The sequence below is a fragment of the Dermacentor andersoni genome, chromosome 3 (assembly GCF_023375885.2).
Source record: "Dermacentor andersoni chromosome 3, qqDerAnde1_hic_scaffold, whole genome shotgun sequence".
NCBI lineage: Eukaryota > Metazoa > Arthropoda > Arachnida > Ixodida > Ixodidae > Dermacentor > Dermacentor andersoni.
The window spans coordinates 211690189-211711399 of NC_092816.1; the positions used below are offsets into that span (position 1 = coordinate 211690189).

At 40.3% G+C, this 21211-nt stretch overlaps 1 protein-coding gene across 1 annotated transcript; it reads right to left on the reverse strand.

The window, feature by feature from the left end:
- Positions 1-2440: 2440 nt before the first annotated feature.
- LOC129383027 (uncharacterized) lies at positions 2441-19619 on the reverse strand. The gene is made up of 9 exons (XM_055067216.2): positions 19240-19619; positions 17619-17746; positions 16570-16790; positions 13157-13241; positions 11549-11716; positions 9737-9961; positions 7241-7379; positions 5080-5156; positions 2441-2865 (listed from the first exon to the last, which is right to left on the reverse strand). Exons 3-9 carry the CDS (start codon positions 16722-16724, stop codon positions 2581-2583), a joined length of 1134 nt encoding a protein of 377 aa, XP_054923191.2. The 5' UTR covers positions 16725-16790; positions 17619-17746; positions 19240-19619; the 3' UTR covers positions 2441-2580.
- Positions 19620-21211: the final 1592 nt, after the last annotated feature.

Below are 21211 nucleotides of genomic sequence, written 5' to 3' on the forward strand. Positions count from 1 at the left end.
TCGAACTCTGGCGTGCAGTTACAATATTGGCAATGTATAGGCAAAGACTGGAAGGCGATCCAACGGTTAACGACCTTTTATGTTCCATTAGCCTCTGATTGATACACCGTCCCGTTTGCCCTACGTAGAACTGGCCACAGCTAAGGGGAATGTTATAAACCACACCCATACGACTGTCAGTAAAACTGTTGTTCTTATTGTGCTTCACTGGACAAATATCTGTTCTTTTATTTGCCTTTTACCTGCTCCTTTTTCCTCTATGCGGCAGTGCATATCTTACCTAGTTTATTGGGAGCAGTGAAAGCAACAATAACATTATATCTACTTGCAAATTTTTAAGCCTTTATGGAGGAGGATTTATGGGGGAGGATAAAACTTTATGGAGGTTGAATAAAGTTTACCAATGAATTTCATCAGCGACGCGTAATTCAGTTTCATGACATTTCCTTGGTCATCGAACAAAATCACGTTTGTTGGCAGTACTCCCCAAGATATTCGAAGCCGTTGCTAAACTTTCAATCCAAGCATTCCAAAGTAGTAAAAAACGGAATTGCCCCATGTCGTGCCTTAGGTCTTCTCTCACCCGATCCTGCCTGCACAAAATGAGCGCCAGTTTTAATGCGCAGGTCCGGCGCCTATTAGAAGCAGGTTATCCTAGTGTCGCAGTGGCCACTGTGACTGAGCGCCTAAAGAAGTCGGTTTCGAGGGGGACGGAGGTGATTACAGAAAGTAGTAATAGCTAAAAAGAAGAGCAGTGGCTATTCCGTACATTCATTCAGTACCGCACAGGCTTAAAAATGTTGCAAGTAGATATGATGTTAACGTTGCTTTCACTGCTCCCCATAAGCTAGGTAAGATATGCGCTCCCGTACAGAGGAAAAAGGAGCAGGTAAAAGGCAAAAAAAGAACAGATATTTGTCCAGTGAAGCACAATAAGAACAACTGTTTTACTGACTGTCGTATGGGTGTGGTTTATAAAATTCCCCTTAGCTGTGGCCAGTGCTACGTAGGGCAAACGGTACGGTGTATCACTCAGAGGCTAATGGAACATGAAACGCCGTTAACCGGTGGAGCGCCTTCTAATCTTTCCCTACATTGCCAAGATGTAGCTGCACGCCAGAGTTAGATGAATGCGCGATATTGTACAGGCATAAGAATGAAGATACACGTCTTATGGTAGAGGCATGGCATATCTATAATAGTGGAAGTGCTGCGTGAGTCAGCCTTCGATTACTTTACATAAGGAAGGCATTAAGTGCCTTAACAGTTATCTCTCACGTAGACCGGCACATGTACCCGACTGACACGTGGTGTTACCATTCCTGAGCTTGCGCACTTGAACTTTGTGCCTTCTTTCGTTTTTCGCCTCAGTGCTCCCTTCAGTTGATATTCGGCGTTCGTGTTGTCCACTTCTCTACTCTCGTGTCCTGTCTGCACGCCTCACCTCTTTTTTTCGTAATGAATCCTTACCAACTAGCTCAGCTTTCTGTCGTTCATGGTGTCAAATAGCTCACACTATCTCGGTCCTGCACCAAGGAAGCCCAATGCTTTATTTGCAGTTTGATCGCGAAACAATTCGACGGCACACAAAGTACACTCTAAAAACTAAGGGAGTGCCGGGCACTCTCTTTGAGGGAGTACTCGCTTGTCCCATATTTCACTCTCTTTTCGAGAGTAAAACACCTCCCTCTCAGACAGAGTGCAGCAACTCTCCCGGACAGTGTATTAGTACTCCTCCTAAACAGAGTGATGGAACTCCTGTTAAACAGAGCCCTGGTGCTCCCCCAAAGAGAGTAGCAGTACTCTTATCAAAAAGACTATTAGTACTCCCCCGAAGGGGGTAGCAGTACTCCATGCAGGGTATCAGTACTCCACCAAGAATACTAGTACTCTACCAAAGAGAGTCTGGGTACTCCTCCAGAGTAGTAGCACTCCATCAAAAAGAGTACCGGTACTCTTCCCAGGCAGGGTTTTATTATTCCTCTGAGAGTACTTGTATTCCCCCAAACAGAGTGGTGTTACTCCTCCTAACAGAGTTCTGTTAGTCCTCCTAACAGAGTGCTGTTACTCCTCCTAACAGAGTGGTGTCACTCCTCCTAACAGAGTGCTGTTACTCCTCCCAGAATGCCAGTATCTTGTCGCAGCAGTGCACACATTGATTACATTAAAGAGCCCCACTATTTGCATAACCGGCCTAGTTTAACCTTGACAAATGAGTTCCAAGCACACTTGCTTTGGTGGGGTACTTCGCACTACAGTGGTCGAATCGCTACATAAAATAATTTTTTAAAAGGGCAAAATTTTTACTGAGGGCCAAAATTACATTCATGGTGCTAGAAGAGATACGAGATTAAGCAAGATTTTGACACATTTCAACTTTATCTAATAAGTTTCCCTTGAACATTTAAACAAATCAAACACAAGTGATACCAAACAACTGTTTGACTAAAGTAACATAATATTTATTTCCACAAATATTTCTTTTATTGCAGAACACAGGAACAAAAATAAATAAATAAATATTTCTGTCATAAGTTTGTCACTCACTGACAATGTGAACCATTCTGAGCCATACGGCACTTAACTAGCTTCCCGCATAACTGATGTTGCTACCTGCACGATGCTAGGTGCAACAGCGGTGGGTTCAAGGCCCATCAGGGCCTCCAACAGAAGACAAGTTCGCCTTCCCTTTGAAGTGTACTGGACATTAAAAGCCCAGAACACTGCCAAAAGCAAGGCAAACCCATCTACCACGTCCACAGCTGTGAGCTGCAATGTCTCAAATGAAACAAGAAGAGCTGAGGACGTCGCCGGGTGCTCTGCAGAGTGTAAAATCTTCGGGTACATGTGGCTTTCCCCAGGCACCTGGGCATAAAAGGTGAGAACAGAGGCCAAGATTAAAAGGACAACAATAATTATGTCAAACAACCTGGAAGACGGCTCCAATCCCACCATTAGTCATGCATTTCATTTTATTGAAGAGGCCCAAAACAAAGCAGTACAGAAACCCAACTCCCACAAAGTGCATGCAATGACGCAAAAGATGCTTTGCATTGAAGTACCTCTGCAATGCTTTCATCACAGCAGCCATTTCTTGACTTCCTTTATTCAGAATAGTATTTTCCTGCTTGATTTTCAAAATGCTTTCATGAAAGATAGACAGTTCATAAAAAGTGAACAAACCGCCCCCTCATGGGCAACTGACGACAATAATAGTCTCATCCTACTTTAAATATAGTTGAAAATTAATTTCCTGAAAGCGACACCTTCGTCATGTCACTTCCTGGCCCGTCCACACGCTTCTTTAAAACTCTTGAAAATATTTTTCAAAAGTTGTCTGCTAGCTAAGAGCAGTTAAGCAGAATTATGGTCACTAAGGTCAATTATTACTTAAGCCTTTCTGCCTATGTTCCACATAAACACACTTCTCTGAGAGAAACCATAGCCAGCAGATGCTTTCAAGGCTCACAACAGCAAATTGCAGCTTCTGGCTGGCCCTCTGGACACATGACTCAAATTGCAGTCACTGATTTTTGTTATTAGCCTGAGAAACCATTGTCCAAAAATTAACATGCTCTGTTGCTAGCTATTAATGCTCCGCAAAATCTAACAGTGCAAGCAAATGGGATGAAAAAGAACTAGCTAGTGCATGAGTTTATTTTTTAAGACAGGAATTTTTAAACATTGCCTCTGGCACATGGCACAATTTTAATCCTTGAACTGGATTGGTCCAAGAGGTCAGATATATTTGTGCAATAAATCGAAACAAATATGTGACAAATTTACAAAATATCAGCAATTAAGTATTTAACAAATGTCAGCCAGTGTGTTTGCAAGGCATATCCACTTGGAACAAATACTAAGGATGGCACCAGTTTTAAGAGGTCTGCTGTCAAACTTGCAGTAAAATTGCAGTAAAATTGTTGTTCCACTATTTTTTCCCCAATATTCCGTTTTAAGTATTGAAACATAAAAACAAAAGGCTTATCAATGTATTTTGTCACACACTTTGGCAATAGTTTCTTGAAACCGCTGTAATCCTCAGAATTCCTTAGAAGTGGATATTATTGGTGAACTTGCTGGCTATAATTTGTAAAGTGCAATATGTGCAGTAATCTAATTAGTAAAAAACCTAATTGGTCTTTTTTTATTTAGTTGATTATGTTTTTCAATCTTTTCTCAAGTAATGTAAGCCCCTTTGAGTAATCCAGCTCAATGTCTATAATTGTCCTATCTGGCACAGGCAATTTTTAATAAAGACACCACAAAATCTAAAAAAACACGCCTGGTATTTACTGCTGAATGCAGTAAATACAATGTGCGACAGTGCAATAAATATTACAAAAACAGCATAAAACATCAGAGGAAGCCCCGCAAACAAGTAAAATTAAATATTCAAATAGTTATTCTGTTGTGAAGCTAGAAAAAACGCAACATTAAGCTATGCGTTACAAAAATGCGGCAAGGATGTAATCCTGCTATACATTTTTTGTTGACCATTTTATAGAGGATAGGTCAAAATTTCATGAAACATCCTGTTTGGCCACAAGATTTTGCAGTGAAATTATTAAAACTAGTTTGTCTAAAATTTCTACTAAGGGCATGTGCGTTAGCAGAAAGCAACATCAATTATTTCAATGCAACATGTGTTCTAAAATCATTATTTAAGGATTTCAACATGATGCAAATATCAGGCGTGCAACACACTGGAGCTGTTATAGCTCTAATGTCCTCTTTAAGACAGCTGCCATTTAAAATATGTACTGAAAAGAAAATAAACTACCTTAGAATGCTTTTGTGAATGTAGGTTTTGCTTTCTACATAAGTTGGCTCAAATACCATGTAAAAGCATGTTGTAAAAAGCAGTTTTGTTTCTGGCCAAGGTAAAGATAGTACTTTCAAAATAAAAGTTCAAAAAAGAATGACATGTAAGGATAGTGACTTCATGGAAATGTGCTTTGTAGAAATAGATCTAGTCAGAACAATGAATGCTGGAGAATACCTACGAGCATATTAAGTTAGACGTGAATGAAGAAATAGTTGAAGTGAGGCTAGACGTCTACAAAAATGTGTGCCTACCAGCTGTGCAATAATGGCACTGGGGTCTTCCTTGGCCAAACGAGGCAGGGACATCAGCACAGACACAGTATAGTAATCTGAAAAAAAAAAGAGGGAACATAAAGGCAAGGAAACACAGCTACAGAAGGCGGGTAAAATTCGTCAAACGAAATGTAATTTTATGGTACAAAGGTATCCGGCATTCAAGACTTGTTTAATTGAGTTCAGCAACTCTTAGGACTGCTCGAATATCACTGGCTTCACCATGCAAATATCTGTGGCCAATTAATGCTGGAGGCATGGTAACGAAGAAGCTCAAGTCCACGGCTGACATTTAATGAGCACTTTAAAGTAGGAAAGTATGAACACCTTGTCAACTAGTTTTTTTTTTTTACCACAGCCACTTACCACACAACACAGAGGCCAATTGCAATGAAATTTCACTTTCCCTTTGGAATGACTAGTAGTATGCACAAACAAAGCACTATGTGGTCTGGGTAGTTAAGATATATGATGCAAATTCACTGTGCAGAAACAAAGACGACAACAATGTAAATGATAACAAGTGCTGCCCTTGTTAATTTATAATTTTCCTGTACTTGTCTTGTTTCCGCACTATGAATTTGCATCAATGCATCTGGGCTAGTAGTTCTCATTAAGCAAAGCTTCTTTGCCTACTTTCCCAGGTTTGGCATAGCTGCCTGGCTGTTGGGTTGGTTGCTATATCGGCGGGTATATTTGTGGATACAAATACAAAGGTTGTACGAAAGTGCCTGCAAATGGCTTATGTAATGCTTGCATGGTGAAAAAGTATGCTGTTTTATCCAACAAGAAACTCGATTCCTACATAAAACCTGAACATATAATGTCAGCCCACATGTATCCTAAAGAACACCTATCTGTCACGGGAACAGTGAATTATTTGTAACGAATTCTTTAATTTGCATTATTTTCCTTGATTTAGTCAATCTGTATATGCCCATTCTTGGCCAATCCTCCACAATGGGCTCATCCCACTGCAATTCCTACATAAAACTCGCCAAACCAAACCACTCTTCATTAGTTACCGAAGCTTCACTTCACATAGATTCCAACATGTGCATTGAATCTGCATAATTTATTTTTTAATGACAAACTGAATAGTCCATAAATAACAGACACTTGGTAGTTGATAGAGACAAGATAGATGCTGGAACATCATTTCGAACATTTTCATGCACTGTCATACCCAAGTGCCTTGCTGGTTCTCAACATTTCAGGGTTTGGATCCTTTCTGGCAAATGGTAATAGCAGCGTATATTTTTTTAAACTTTTGGTATTAGAAATGTACATTTTTCTGAACTTGTCCTTACATTTCAAAGAAAATCTTTTCTTATGCACTCCACAATTTTATTGCCACTGGCCTTTAATGGCTTCAAAAATGAAGCTTCTGGGGGTCCTACAATGCTTGTATGAGTTAACATTTTCCAAATCATTGACTATCAATAACAGAAGCATAGTTCTGTCCACTTTGTTCAAATACAGGTAAAAAATTATATTCTGGGGTTTTATGTGGCATAACTACGTTACAATTATTAGGCATGCTGCAGTGGGTTGGGGGACTCGATTAATTTTGACCATATTTAACATGCACACAAATACAAACATGTAAACGTTTTCACATTTCACCCCTATCAAAATGTAGCTGCTGTGACTGTGTTCAAATGCAGGAAACCTGATGTGTTGTTCCTTACTACATCATCATCGAATTATATGCAAACTAAAACTGTTTTGAATTCCACCCACCATCATTGCCTTCCTGAACTTTACTGCACATATCTAAAATGAAGCCCCTGTTCTGTAGAAAATACAGCTGGAGAAAAACAACTACCATATTTAAGTAATTTCATGATCTGGGTTGCATGTGGCATGAACACTTGGCAGTGTTAAAAAGGCTACAAGTGCTAGTAAACACTACTACTGTTGAATCCGTGATTATGTATAGCATTACACAACAGTTCTTAGAAGTAGCAGAGCAAAACTGCAAGACTGAAGACTCGCTTATTGCATGCAACACTTTTCCAACAGGTCTGTCAGTACATTAACTGCAGGGTAACACATAGCATAGAATGAAAAGGTGAGAGTGGCTGTGAACTTGTTTGCGTTTCAGCCACTCAACATCAAGGTTATGTGTACAACTTACAAGCGTCGTCCGGGTCTTCTTCCAGTGGGCGTTTTTTCTTGGGTGCCAGTGCCAAGATTCTCTGCCCATATTTCTCCACAAACGCATTTATTCTTTCTTTTGCATTCACCCCTGTCAGCCGATGGAACTCGTTCAGAAGCTGCAAAAATTTTTTTAAATATGAACAGCGGCAACACCAGATATACTTAGGACTACAACCATGAATGAACTACACTGTTGCAATTTCTTTTTCAATTTTTTCATAATTACATTGCGCAGCTTCTTGACAGGTATAGAAAGAGTGACAACAGTATTAGCTCAAGAAAATTGATTTAATCTGGAAGATATTACAGAAAATCAAGGATGGCCCTTTCTTTAAAATTTATTTAATGTAATACTAATTTACTACCCAGACTCGAGTGCTTCCAGTAGATTTTTCGTGCCAACAAGAGAAAAATTTATGTCATATTTGAGTAATTTTCATGGCAACAGACTGAGAAATTTAGAAAAGTGCTCTTTGTAGATGAAAAAAATATAGCACTTAGGCTGATATTGTGCAATGTTGCATTCTTGCAATTCTTTTTCGCTGTCATAGCGATGATACGTGGTAATTGGTTAGAATCAATGCCATTGACTTGGTGTTTATCACTAAATATTTTAGAGCAGAAGCCACCACACATCTTTGAAAGCTAACTAAAATGCAGATTTGGCAAAATCAGCAGAATGCTTTTTTAACTGACTGTGTGCTTCTATATTATTTTTATGAAGATACATTTTCTTTTCTGACCAAGATTGCCTTCGTTGTCCTTGGTTACCAAAATATAATTTTTTCGTCTAAATTAAGAACCAGACATGCCCAACCAAACTTATGTTGATGCATGCTCCAGTGGATGCATACAAGCTTAGACTTGGTTTCCAACTTCCTTCACCAACCTCTAAAGTTTCAGCCCTCTCAGAGAATAGGCAGAAATTATATCTTCCTTTCCAGGATAGGTTAGGTGCTGTTCATTACTTGCAACTGTGTCGAGCCTTTATCTATAATCTTTTTGAAAATTTTCCACAAGCAGTCGGAGAAGCCTCCATATTGGCCCAGATGAATAGTGACTCGATCAGGAACTCCCACCTATCACTAGGCTGCATCACATAAGCTACAATCAATTTTAAAGCTTAGCCCTAAGCTCTATGCAAGTACCCTTCAGCACTAACAAGACACCTGAAGTATAGACTGCTTATGTTTCACCCATTACTATAATACATCAATCCATAGTCTTCACATTAAAAGCTCTTGCTACATACATCATCATCATCATCAGCCTGGTTATGCCCACTATAGGGCAAAGGCCTCTCCCATACTTCTCCAACAACTCCGGTCATGTACTAATCTAGAAGCGTACGGTGAGGGGCTAGTTGGTATGACATTATGAGAACAAAGAGAAAAATGTACTAATTGTGGCCATGTTGTCCCTGCAAACTCTTTAATCTCATCCGCCCACCTAACTTTCTGCCGTCCCCTGCTACGCTGCCCTTCCCTTGGAATCCAGTCCGTAACCCTTAATGACCATCGGTTATCTTCCCTCCTCATTACGTCCTGCCCGTGCCCATTTCTTTTTCTTGATTTCAACTAAGATGTCATTAACTCGCATTTGTTCCCTCACCCAATCTGCTCTTTTCTTATCCCTTAACGTTACACTCATCATTCTTCTTTCCATAGCTCGCTGCGTTGTCCTCAATTTAAGCAGAACTCTTTTCGTAAGCCTCCAGGTTTCTGCCCCATAGGTGAGTACTGGTAAGACACAGCTATTATACACTTTTCTCTTGAGGGACAATGGCAACCTGCTGTTCATGATCTCAGAATGCCTGCCAAACACACCCCAACTCATTCTTATTCTTCTGATTACTTCCGTCTCATGATCCGGATCTGCAGTCACTACCTGCCCTAAGTAAATGTATTCCCTTACCACTTCCAGTGCCTCGCTACCTTTTGTAAATTGCTGTTCTCTTCAGAGATTGTTAAACACTACTTTAGTTTTCTGCAGATTAATTTTTAGACCCACTCTTCTGCTTTGCCTCTCCAGGTCAGTGAGCATGCATTGCGATTGGTCCCCTGAGTTACTAAGCAAGGCAATGTCATCAGCGAATCGCAAGTTACTAAGGTATTCTCCATTAACTTTTATCCCCAATTCTTCCCAATCCAGGTCTCTGAATACCTCCTGTAAATACGCTGTGAATAGCATTGGAGAGATCGTATCTCCCTGCCTCACGCCTTTCTTAATAGGCATTTTGTTGCTTTCTTTATGGAGGACTACGGTGGCTGTTGAGCCGCTATAGATATCTTTAAGTATTTTTAGGTATTGCTACATACACTGAACAACAAATATATTGTCTTCCTATCTAGCATTGGTATTTTACCTTCCTAATGACCACAGCAGTAGCACACTGATGGAAGACCAATAACAATGAAGAACTAGGGCCATTCCACAATGACAGCTTTAGAAGGTATGGTAAATGCTTAATCACCTCTCTTTCAAGACTCAAGGCTGGGTATATCTGGAGCAAATCTGTGACGGCTGGCTTTTCCACTTCTATGAAAGTCCTACGCTTGCGAAAAGTCTTATGCATAGACTCCCGGATCTTGTCTGCATTCCCACCGGCCACGCGCATCTCCTTCTTCATTATTTCAATATGTGCTTCAGTGCTCTTCTCGTCTTCCCCTTCATTGAAAGCACCGTTCCAGAAAGAAGACTGCAAAGTCAGAAGTAGGTAATAGCACTTGAAGAATCATTCATGTCAAAGTAAGCCAAGTCCTATGCTGCAAAGTAGCAGCAATCTTGTTTTCATAACATCAGTCATTAGCAAATATCATGATATGCAAAACTGCTGGAAATGGCAGCTCAACTTTTTATACGTTAAAATTATGAGCTATGGAAATTGGCATGCTTTTTATATGTGTACTGTATAGCAGCATATATGAATGTTTTCTCTAGCTACTTCGACATTAAATGAAATTAAACTTCATATCCCTCCAATAAACAATGCCTCTAATTATGAAAAAGACTGACAGTATGGTTCTAGAGAAACTGCAGTCCCTCCGCAACTGAAATACACAGTAGCAAAATCATTCCTTCAGAGGCCCATAAGGTGGAAGGTTCATGAAAGGGAAAATTGTCATCCACCCAGCTGTGGCCCAGCTGTGGCAAATGGCTGGGTGGAAGAGAGTTTTTGTTTTTTGTGAAATTGGCAATAGTGAACAAAAATATGACATAGTGGTTTTATGTAAAAAGTTATTTACCCAAGTTTCTAAGCTATCAGTTGTTTTTGTTCAGAACTTGAGGATGTGGACTGCTACTGAAAGGGGGTCAGTAATGGCAAACATATTTAGTCCCAGTGCAACATAGCTCCACTACACCTTGTTCATTTTGTGTTGCTCACTGTTGCCTACATTTATGAATGTGTGCAAGTGCATTTTTGAGTTTTTTACGTCTGTCTTCTTTCTTTCATTTCTTATCATATATTAAACGTGCAGTAGCATGTCAAGCCTTTCACTCAGCTAACCTCTCCAGTTATCATTGAAGCTTCTCTCACCAGCACATGGATATTTCCATACATAATGGTTGACCTATATTGGTTTACCTGCGATACATTCTGGACTGAAAGTTATGTACAATGGGCAGGCTACGTGGTGCAAATGAAATAGGACTATTGTTCGAGGCTAGTATACTGGCTTAAACCAGTGCTAACGTTTTAGGCAGCTTAGCTCAGAAGATACAAAATGCATAATACAGTAAACTTTTTTTAAATTTGACCCTAACAAGATGAAATGGGTTGAATTATCTGGCAAGTTGAACTAAATAGGAGGCAGAAGAAAAATCAATATACACAGCTAATTTCTTTGGCAGTATTTGCCTTAATTACTGGTGCCTGCTCAACTTGGCTGTGAACACTACGTATTTGGTTTTAATAGCACAATATAACACATACTTCTTTTTTAAGCTCACTACGTGATAATAGCGACATACTGTATACATGTAATGGTACATTATACATTGTGATTTAACTTAAAGACAGCACCAAACTTCTCTGTGGCGACGTGAAATGGGGGAAAGAATAATAAATCGCAGTCCACAGTAAAGGTTTAGCACATCTTGTTTTATCCTGATGCTGACCTTTGTCTCTTTTTCATCACAACCTACAGTGCTCATGCCACTTGCATAATAGGCACGCACTGTCAAATGCTAGATGACACTGAGTGTCTGCACAAAGTCAAGGAACAAAAATTATGCCAACAGTCTTACAAGATTAACATACAGCAACAAACTTAAATATTGTTACCTTTCTTACATGGACCTTGGCCGTTTTAGTATTGCTGTCTTCCTCGCACGTGATTAAAGCTTTGCGCCTTTTCACTTTTTCCCGCAGCTCATCCACTTCTTTAATGCCTGCAGGCAATTTCTTGCGCGTGTTTTTTCCCTTGTACCTTAATGCTGTCTGCCATGACATCTGCAGCAATCGCAGTAAGCAACTTGTCAATGCATATCATTATCATCACTGAAAAGCATTCCTGTTATTTGTGATATTCAGTAATAGTGCAAGTGATTTTAGGCCAACAAACTTGACACATCGATGGACAGCAATTGCTCGCAAGTGTTGATGCTTGAGCGGGTTGCTAACGGTTCATTTTAATAGTGTTAAGAAGGAACATGCAGATAGTATGAGTGCGACCCATCTTACTTCTTTAGTATGTTTGTACTGCCAATACCACTGATTTGATTGCTAGCCAGCTTAAATTACTCCTGGTCAGGGCATGCCTATGCCAAAAATCTTCAATTCATTCATTAATTCAAATCTGGTAGCATTGTTCTAACAATAAAATCAACATATACGATAGTAGGATTCGAGAAGAATGACCTTTGCACATCAAATCAAATATATGTTTCTTTTTTTTTTTAAGAAAGTGAAATATAAAGTTATTGAGTTTGTCCGATATAAATGGTGAGACTTATTTACATTATTCCATACATGCATGTAATGCTGTTTGCAACTGGAACTACGATTAACCTAGGAGCCTGTAAATAAAAAATGAATGCTTTTAGTTATCTGGAGCACCATGACAATGAAACAAGGGAACAACGCATCGCCGGATGCATGTGAAGTGTTGCCTTCATTGAAAATGTGATACAGCAGTATTGCACATTGATTTAAAGTAATTCAAATATGATAAGATCAGTTAACAAGTAAATTTCTTAAAGTCAAAACAAATTCATATGTAGCCTGTACATCATGGAATGACTGGAATTTATTGAGAACTTATCTGCTCTCGTCCATGTGCTTAGAAACTGGTGCCTTTGCCCTAGAACCACAGTTCCCTTGTGGCAACATTATTCGGAACAGTCCTCACTTGCACCAACCTCTCTCACTCAAGACTAACAGTAATTGCCTGTGCTCAAACAAACAAATATTGAATAGCTTTAAATAGTGGATACTAGAACTGAATGCAAATTTAATACAGATAACTATTACCTGTATTCAGAAAGTTGAGCATTTGTGCACCTTTAATTATTAGTACTTGATTCCTGATGCCCACAAGAAAAACAAATTATCTCTAGCACTACTGAAGAGGTTTTGAGAATCTTGCACATTGTTGTTTAAACACCCAATATACTATAAACCTCCCTTTTCTATAAAATCTACAAGATACTACAGAGAACAATGTTTAGTTTACGCAAGGCAACTAGTTGCTACCTTATATAGTAGACTGCACTCTTTCTGCTTTTCTGTATGCCATCGACTTTTTATGCACAAAGTGTGTACTAAAACACCAATTCATCTTCCTAGCAATAAGGCTTTATGGTAGTTTCATCATTTATATCCTTCTTAAGCACATCTGTTCATATAAGGTTATTTACGAGCAAATATCATAGACAAAGAATCAATACGAACATGTCCATCACCAAAGCCATCTCTTAGCTGAGGATAGCGCTGAACAAGCTCCCTCGCAGCTGTATCATACAGACGGCCAGGGTACCTGAAAATCGGTAAAATACCGTAAATTAAATTTTGTGGTTTCACATGCCAAAATGACGATATGATTACTAGGCACACCGCACTGGAGGACTCCAAATTAATTTTGACCAACTGGGGATCTCTAGCGTTTGGCTCCTTTAGAGAAGAATGTATTCCACGTTTACTGATAAATTAGCTAGACCCTAGCTAACAGTGTCAAAATTTACGATGTTATGGCAAGCTGGTGCGTGAACTTCAAGGCAACGTCACCACCTATTTTTTCTTTGTGCACATTTTTTGGTGCAGAAACTCTTCTTGGAGCAAGAGTGGCATTTTCGGCATTGTAGAATGAAATTTTGTCAATAAATACAGATAAAATCTTTTTTCTCTTTAGTGTCTCTCTAAATGAATAATGCAGTGCTTGCCAGCTTTAGGCATTCATCCCGGTGCTGTGATGCTTCACATGAACAAGCACAACAAAAGTGTTAAAACAGCCACACTAATTAACCACGTGTTCAATACTAGAAGTACTTAAAATGCCTGTAGTGGCTTGCTTGTGAGCAACCAAAGGAAAGGACCATCCAGTGGTAAAGATTGGCACAGGTGACATTGTATCATCGTGCACATAGGATTGTAACAGACGTTTGTATATCATTATAATCATTACACTTTCCAAATAGTTCGTTTCGCTGTAGTAGCTTGAAATTCACTGCAAGACAAGAGAGAATTGCTGCTTTACATCGGTGTAGGCTGTTAAGTTGTTGTCGATTTCAGGAAAGGCTTCTTTCTTGGAATCTGTCTCATCCTGCTGCATGCAAAAAGCTCTTTTTTTACCACAACCAGACCCAGCCGCTTCCTTGTGTTTTTTAAATGTTGCGCCATGCCCACTGTTGCTGGTAGTTTCAGCAGCCAAAATTGTTCTCCGTTTACTGCCTCCATGGTGCTGCCACCGCGTAGCTCAGTAACAGCGAAATGAGATGATATAGTCAGCTTGTTATGTGGTATGCAGACCTCAGCAAATGTTTCGGCACAGCGGCATGAGCATTTGCAGTTTTGAGTTTTTATAGTCATTACATCGCCAGATGACAATAGGTTCCTACTGCTTTGCACCACCTTTCAAAATCAAAACTATAACAGGGAAAAACATGAAAAGTTTTGGTATCAGTATATAATATACTACTGATATTATGCATTTTAAAATATAAAAAAATTCACTGCAACTCAGCCTAGTTGGAATTGATTCTAGAAACCTTGCGCTAAACAAACGGTAACAGAGAAAGAAGACACAAGGACGAGCGCTTTCCTTCTGTCTTCTTTCTGTGTCGTTTGTTTAGCACACAGTTTCAATAGGAAAAAAGAAACTTGAAATATATGCCGGATTTCCTGGTAGTCTCAAACTAAGCTGTTAGCTCTGCTTGCCTGTCGCAAGTCATACTGGGTGTGGTAGTAGATGAAAAGCCGCTATAAATGCTAGCCAAGTATAGCATATGCTAACTACTACTTGGACCCAGTTTTAACAGTGTAACTATGATATGGGTCAAATGTTCTGTACAAAGTGGCAGCTCCATAGCCAAAATCCTTGATTACTAGGTATGGGGCTATTTTTGCAAATATCACAACTTGTTTTGAAAAGTGCAATCTGCTAAACATAAAGCAATTCTTTGTCCTCTGGTCAATGTAGTCTTTAAGGCATCTGAAAGCTACAACAAATATCAGAAATAAATGTGCTATTAATGACAGCGACCGCCTGACTATAGATGGGATCTGCAAACAATGTTCAGATGAGCAACTACACCTTAAACATCCTTAAGGAGCACCGACACAAACATTTGTCTCCCTTTCCTTCCTTATTCGACAACCGCGGACTCTATAATAACTGCATGAGGCTTCAACTCCACGAATTTGCAACCAATCATGAAATATGGCATCACTTGATGTCAAAAGTTGAGAAAGCAACCAAATTTCTTGGCGTAAGGTTCGCTTGCAAAGGCTTTTCCGTATGGCAAAAAAAAATGGGGGCTGTGGTGTGGAGGTGGGGAGTACATGGTGTCACTGATGCTTAGGTTGGCATAGTAGATGAAGCCACATCGTGATTATCTTGCCAAAAGTATAACATAGGAGGAAAGCTTAAAGAGGACAAAGGTCACTGCCTTGTGACAGATTCAACAGTGATAAACCAAGCTAATTATCTCATGTTGAATGTAGAGAAGAACAAAGCAAAAGAGGAGAGGATGGTTTATGCAGCATGCATCCAGCTTTCAGCGACATGGGCATTCTTAGACTAAGCTGAACTAGGACTACTGGTTGGCTACTATTGCACTATTGGGCGAGGCTGACTGGCATGTGCACCAGTGGTCTGTGATACCGTGTGACCACTACCTCTGATTTTTGTGGCATGAAGAGCTACCCCTGCAAACTAACCCTACACCAAGAAGCCACGCTACATCTGGTGTGTGTTTTGAACTAGCCACACTTAAAGAGGGTATTTGTTCAAAGAATTCTGGCATGACACTGTAATTACAGTGAGCAGCTATCTAATAATAAAACAAAGTAATGCAAAATCTGTCAGTACTCAAGTGTTTTATCACACATCAGTTCCTCCTGAAAAAAGTCGCCACTCCTTTTGAAAGCTGCACAATCAATAACTACACAATGGCTTCATACTAAATTTTCTGCAGGGGACGTATTCTGCGACAATCCACTTCAATGATACTATCACCTTGGCCATCAGGTGCACACTGATTGGTTGGTTGAGCACTACATAATTCGATTTTGCTCAATCAGCCAATCAGCATATGCCTGATGGCCAAGGCGATAGTATCGCTGAAGTGGATTGTTGTAGAATGTGTTCCGAAGTCTCCTTGCCATTTTTATCACTTACAAAAACAAGGAGGAGCCGCGGGCTGTTGATACCACTTATATAGACAAAATATGTAAAGTGAATTCTAGAACACTAGCGAAATCACTAAATAGGAGGCTTCCTTTTGTTTTATTTCTATTTGTGGCACTCCAGTGTGACAGTCTGCATACATCAGGCAAGCATGTGACAGTTTATTAAGTAGCTGTGCTGTTGCATCGAAATCAACATGACATGGTGATTGTTTGCAATGCATTTGTTGAAATTTCAGCAAGCGCTGTCTGACGAGTAGGATAACGCTCACATGCTTGGCTCAGTGAATGCCTGTATACTCGTTCATATTTATTTCCTGAATCATGGTATGAACATGTTTACCTGAACAGAACCTAACTTCAACAATTCACATCTCTGAGAAGCAGACTGCAAGGAAAGTATGAGTAGGTCAAACTAGGCGTGCAAATAAATAAAACTCTAGATGAAGTAAAAGACTTACAATGTGTACTGAGAGAGTTCAAACCATAACCAATCAACTATTCTTCGTCGGAGATTCTCTGGGACCTCTGTCTGTCTGCAGCAGCACAGACGAGCATCTATATCAATGGGTGTCTTGGAAAGGAAAACTGCAGCCTTCCTTTTGCACTGTTGCATTGTGAGCTGGAGATCACAGTGGTCACCTCATTGCATGAGATAGCATCACTACTGAGCGAGGAATTCCTAAAGTGAGCGCAACACAAAAGAAAAGCATTAAGTCCAATTATTACATGCCTGTCACACAGCATTACTCAATACACATAATACAACAGCAATGCTGTAGCACCCTCGTATTTGTGTAGTCAATCAGCAGTTCAGCAGCAGCCAAAATGGACAGTCCACTAGGTGGAAACTAACAGAAAATCCACCCCTGATTATGGAACAATAGATGTCACATGTATAAACCACTTAGACATTCAACAGATATATCAAGTAAGGACTTGTAACTGGACAATGCCCAACGACAATCAAGCCTGCGTGACACTGCACTCCCTGTGGGAGCACACGAAGTTGGGATCAACCATTATTTGTGATCTTCCCCTTTTACTCCTATTCACCCCACTTCGCATGTGGGCCTTCAAGCCAGTCCTTTCTATGTAAATATTTATCACTCATCTGCAGTAAACTGAAGTGCATAACATGCCCATTTGCAAAGGTGTTCAAACATCAGTGGGTGCAACACCCATTAGCAGGCATCGTTTGGCAAAGGTAACAAAGCAATGATAATAGCAGTATTTTCTTTTTCTGATGTAAGTAATGCACAGCCAATGTTAGCATGCTTCATTTTTTATGTTATAGAACACATTGTGCACGCAGCTAGTTGTGAACATGGCGAAAAAGGTATGTACAAAGGACACATGCATTAATGAGAAAGCAATGAAAGACAACATGCATTCCCTAAATTTGTGTAGTAGATATCAAAATGTGGAGATTTTTAAGTTACTCAAATGCTAAGCAAATAAAGCACTAGTTGACTGAATCATAGGATGAAAATCATGCATGCTGACTTACAGGCTTACGGCTTCCTCTGATGATCCGTCAGCAATTATGCATACATCAAGAACCCTAATGATGCAGTTGTCTTCTAGTGTGGTGTTCTCATCCACATTTACAAATGTGTTGAAAGTTTTGTGATGCACCTGAAATGCCGCAAAAGGAACTTAACATTCCTACACCACAGCCTAAATTATGCTGCAACTGAAAACCACATGCGAATATGGGTACATATATACCAGTTGCTGCGCAGAAGCAATCTATGAAGAGCATCTTGAATTTCAGGCATTCTCACATACACTTGCAACTGCAGCTCATAAAGGCTTTTTATTATCTTATGCTGTAAGAATTTTGTCAAAATTTTCTTGATTCGATAATATTCATTTGTGACCACTTAATTGTGGTCCACAGCCTAGCTGGCAATGTGAGCCAGGCGGTACAGAATACGTAGAAGTACTGTTACAAAAACTGGACCCTCCACTCTGTAGACGAAGCGTGTTATGCTAAAATAAGTGTGACAGTAGCACAGCTAGAACACAACATGCGTGCAAGCGTGCTTCAGTTTTAACACACTAGTTTCTGCGAGCAGAAAAGGTCTAGAAGTTAATGGCCACAAACCCCTTCACAATTGAAGTACAAGCATGGGTATGCCAGGAAAATTGCAGTAACGATATGCGTTTAAAGGTAACTGAAACAGGACTGTGACAAAACATTTGCAGTTCGCTAGTAGCTACATATAAATTACGCATACACAGACGCTTTTGCGTGCGAGTCCCAGTAAAAAAAAAAAATGAGTCCAGTTGGATTTTTCAATGGCACCCAACTTGTTCCAAATGCACATAGGAGGCCCAAGTTCCAATTGGGCATCATGAGAAATACAGTTGGTTCCAACTGGACATCACTGAAGCTTGGTATGCCAGCTGGTCCCAATTCAAAGTGACTATATGAATAATCTTGTGAAACAATACATATAGTTGATAACAACGATAGCGCAATTACAATCCAAGTTTTCAAGTAAAAGATTTGTGTTTTGCGATAAATGGAGAAAACCGTCATATATCTGCCAAGTTACAAATCTTTCTTGAAATTCTACCATTTTCCCATAAACCACTGGCAACACTTGGTCAACCAAATTTTGCTTAAGTATACAGCACCTCACATGTGCCTCTCAGTGAATTGGTGAATGGTGGGTACTTCAATGAAGTGAATTGCCGTAGTTTTCATGCATGAGTACACTTCTTGACAGGAGTTTAGAACCGAGGTTGAACAGCGCGAATAAAACAAGGACACGAAAAACTAATGCCACAGATAACCACCACAAATTGTGTTCAATATATTGGACTTGTTTAATTTTTCTAATGGGCGTCCCAAAACAAAATTGGAAATATTCAATTCGTTCCAATTGGACATTTCCAACTGGTCTAATTAATTTTTTTACTGGGGTATGACGCTTTAGAAAAAAAAATGAACTATACGAGTAAAATTTTCCCGGACAGTCTTCATTCAATATCGCATCGCAACAAAGAAATCCCACACTTCATCTGCTTTATACGACAGCATGTACGGACATCGGTAAAAGTACGCGAAAAAAAGCATGTATTAGCCGAAACACGTCTGCCCGTGTGATAAAGAAACTTACCTGCAGGATAGCGTCGTGTTCAACAAACTGCAGCGATGAGTGTGCTGCCATTGCATCCTTTAGGTCTTCCAGTTTGTGGTCGCCAGACACGGTGAGCACGTAGCTCGACGGCCCACGATTAATTAGGCACGTTATGTCCATTGCACCAAAATTAAGCGGGAACTCGGCAACCGCGACAGTTCAAGCCGGCGCGTCAAGTTGGCGGGAGAAACTGAACCTACAGAGCCCAAAACCTAAAACGCCGCGGGCCATGCCGCGGATCGCTCTCTCGCTGAACAATTTGTAACAAAATATGCTTAATTCACAAATATTTAGCGCATTGTAAACCACCAACGAGAGGTTTCCTATATGTTTGAATTTCATTTAATACATCCACTGCCTTATACTCGACAGCAGCTCATCGTGCGGACTTCTCAAAGGGTGAAGCCCCGCGAAGTACAAATAAGTAGCAGAAGAGTAACACAAATAAATAGCCTCTTTATTGAAAAGGGTGGCTGTTTGGCCTACGTTGGGCAGGTGGGTGGAGGTGATTAATTATGTATGGAAATTGGTGGTAACGAAGGGTCGGTCAGTCAGCTGTTTATTCATTTATAACCCGTAGCCTAGAAACCGAAACCGAAATCGCTCGATATAATAATGCTATTATTAAATTATTTATCGGGTATATAGGAATCCCGCAGTGTGTATCGTGCTTCCTGAATCATTACGCAACGCTTGAATCGAAGAACGCATGAACGAAAATTTTCATGTCTCCACCCCTTTAAGCAGTGGCACCTGCTTACATAGGCCTCAATCCATTCAATCCATTACAACTCATTCGCTCTTTTCTGACAATTTGCTGTGCGGCACAATGTCTAGCCGTCCGCCGCTGCTTCGTCGTTGTTCAAAGTGTGCTTTTTTTTCTAGCAAGTACCTACTTCTTTTGACTCATATTCGTGATGCGCACAGCTGGGAACCCAACTTTCGCATAGCGTGCGGAATTTACGGGTGCCCGAAAAGGTACAGCCTTGTTGACTCTCTAAGAAAGCACGTGTACCGCTGTCACAGAAGCTACGTCGATGTCAGTGGCGCGCAGCACGACTCGCGCAGTGCCGACTGTCCGCACGGAAACGTTGTCATTGGTGACACTACCGCAGTGCAGCTTCCCAAGGTTTCGGATGATGCCCATGGCCGCAATGTTTCTGATATATTGCATGACATGTCATCGACGGACGTAGAATGTACGAACGCGGGTACACTTGACACATTTGAGAGTCCGCCTCAACAAAGCGCAGAAGCGTCGGCTTCAGAATTTGTTGCAAACATGCAAAAGAAGGTGTGCTTATTCTTTTTTAAGCTAACCGAAGACCACAATATCACGCATTCGGCAGCAGAAGACGTTTTTAGCGACTTCGAAGGTCTGTTGCAAGAAACGCTTCAAGGGTTTTTTAGCATGGTGCGAAACCATGCTCCACTGAGTTCTGCTTTGAACGAGAAGCTAGAGCGCGTTCTAAACTCCGTCTCTGAAATATTTTCGCTCTCACGATCCAGATTCTCCCGTGAAGTGTTTGCTAGGCAGCACTTGCCATACACAGCGCCACAAGAGCACAAGTTCAGTCCACAAAGCCCAGAGACGTTTCAGTATGTGCCCATACCAGCAGTGCTTAAGAATGTGCTTGAAGTCCCACATATTACTGACATGGTTTTCAGCCCTACACCTGCTCAGCAAGGCCACCTGCCAAATGCAACAATCTTGACAGACTTCAGGGATGGAACCATTTACAAGAACTTGATGAATATTATTGGGCCATCAGAGATCAACACAATCTTCTTGCTTTTGTATGCCGACGAAGTTGAAATATGCAATCCACTTGGTGCAAAGAGAGGCACACACAAGCTTTTTCTTGTTTATTTTTCTATTTTAAACATCCATGCTGCTCATCGCTCTCAACTCAAAGCCATCCACCTTGCACTTGTTGCACAACACGAACAT

Coding starts and splice junctions, on each gene's coding strand:
- LOC129383027 (XM_055067216.2), bottom strand. CDS start 16,724: ATGCAACAGTGCAAAAGGAAGGCTGCAGTTTTCCTTTCCAAGACACCC. Junction 7,380..9,736: donor CCTTGAGTCTTGAAAGAGAG/GTGATTAAGCAT, acceptor AAATTTTTGCAG/CTTCTGAACGAGTTCCATCG. Junction 2,866..5,079: donor GTGCCATTATTGCACAGCTG/GTAGGCACACAT, acceptor TTTTATGCCCAG/GTGCCTGGGGAAAGCCACAT.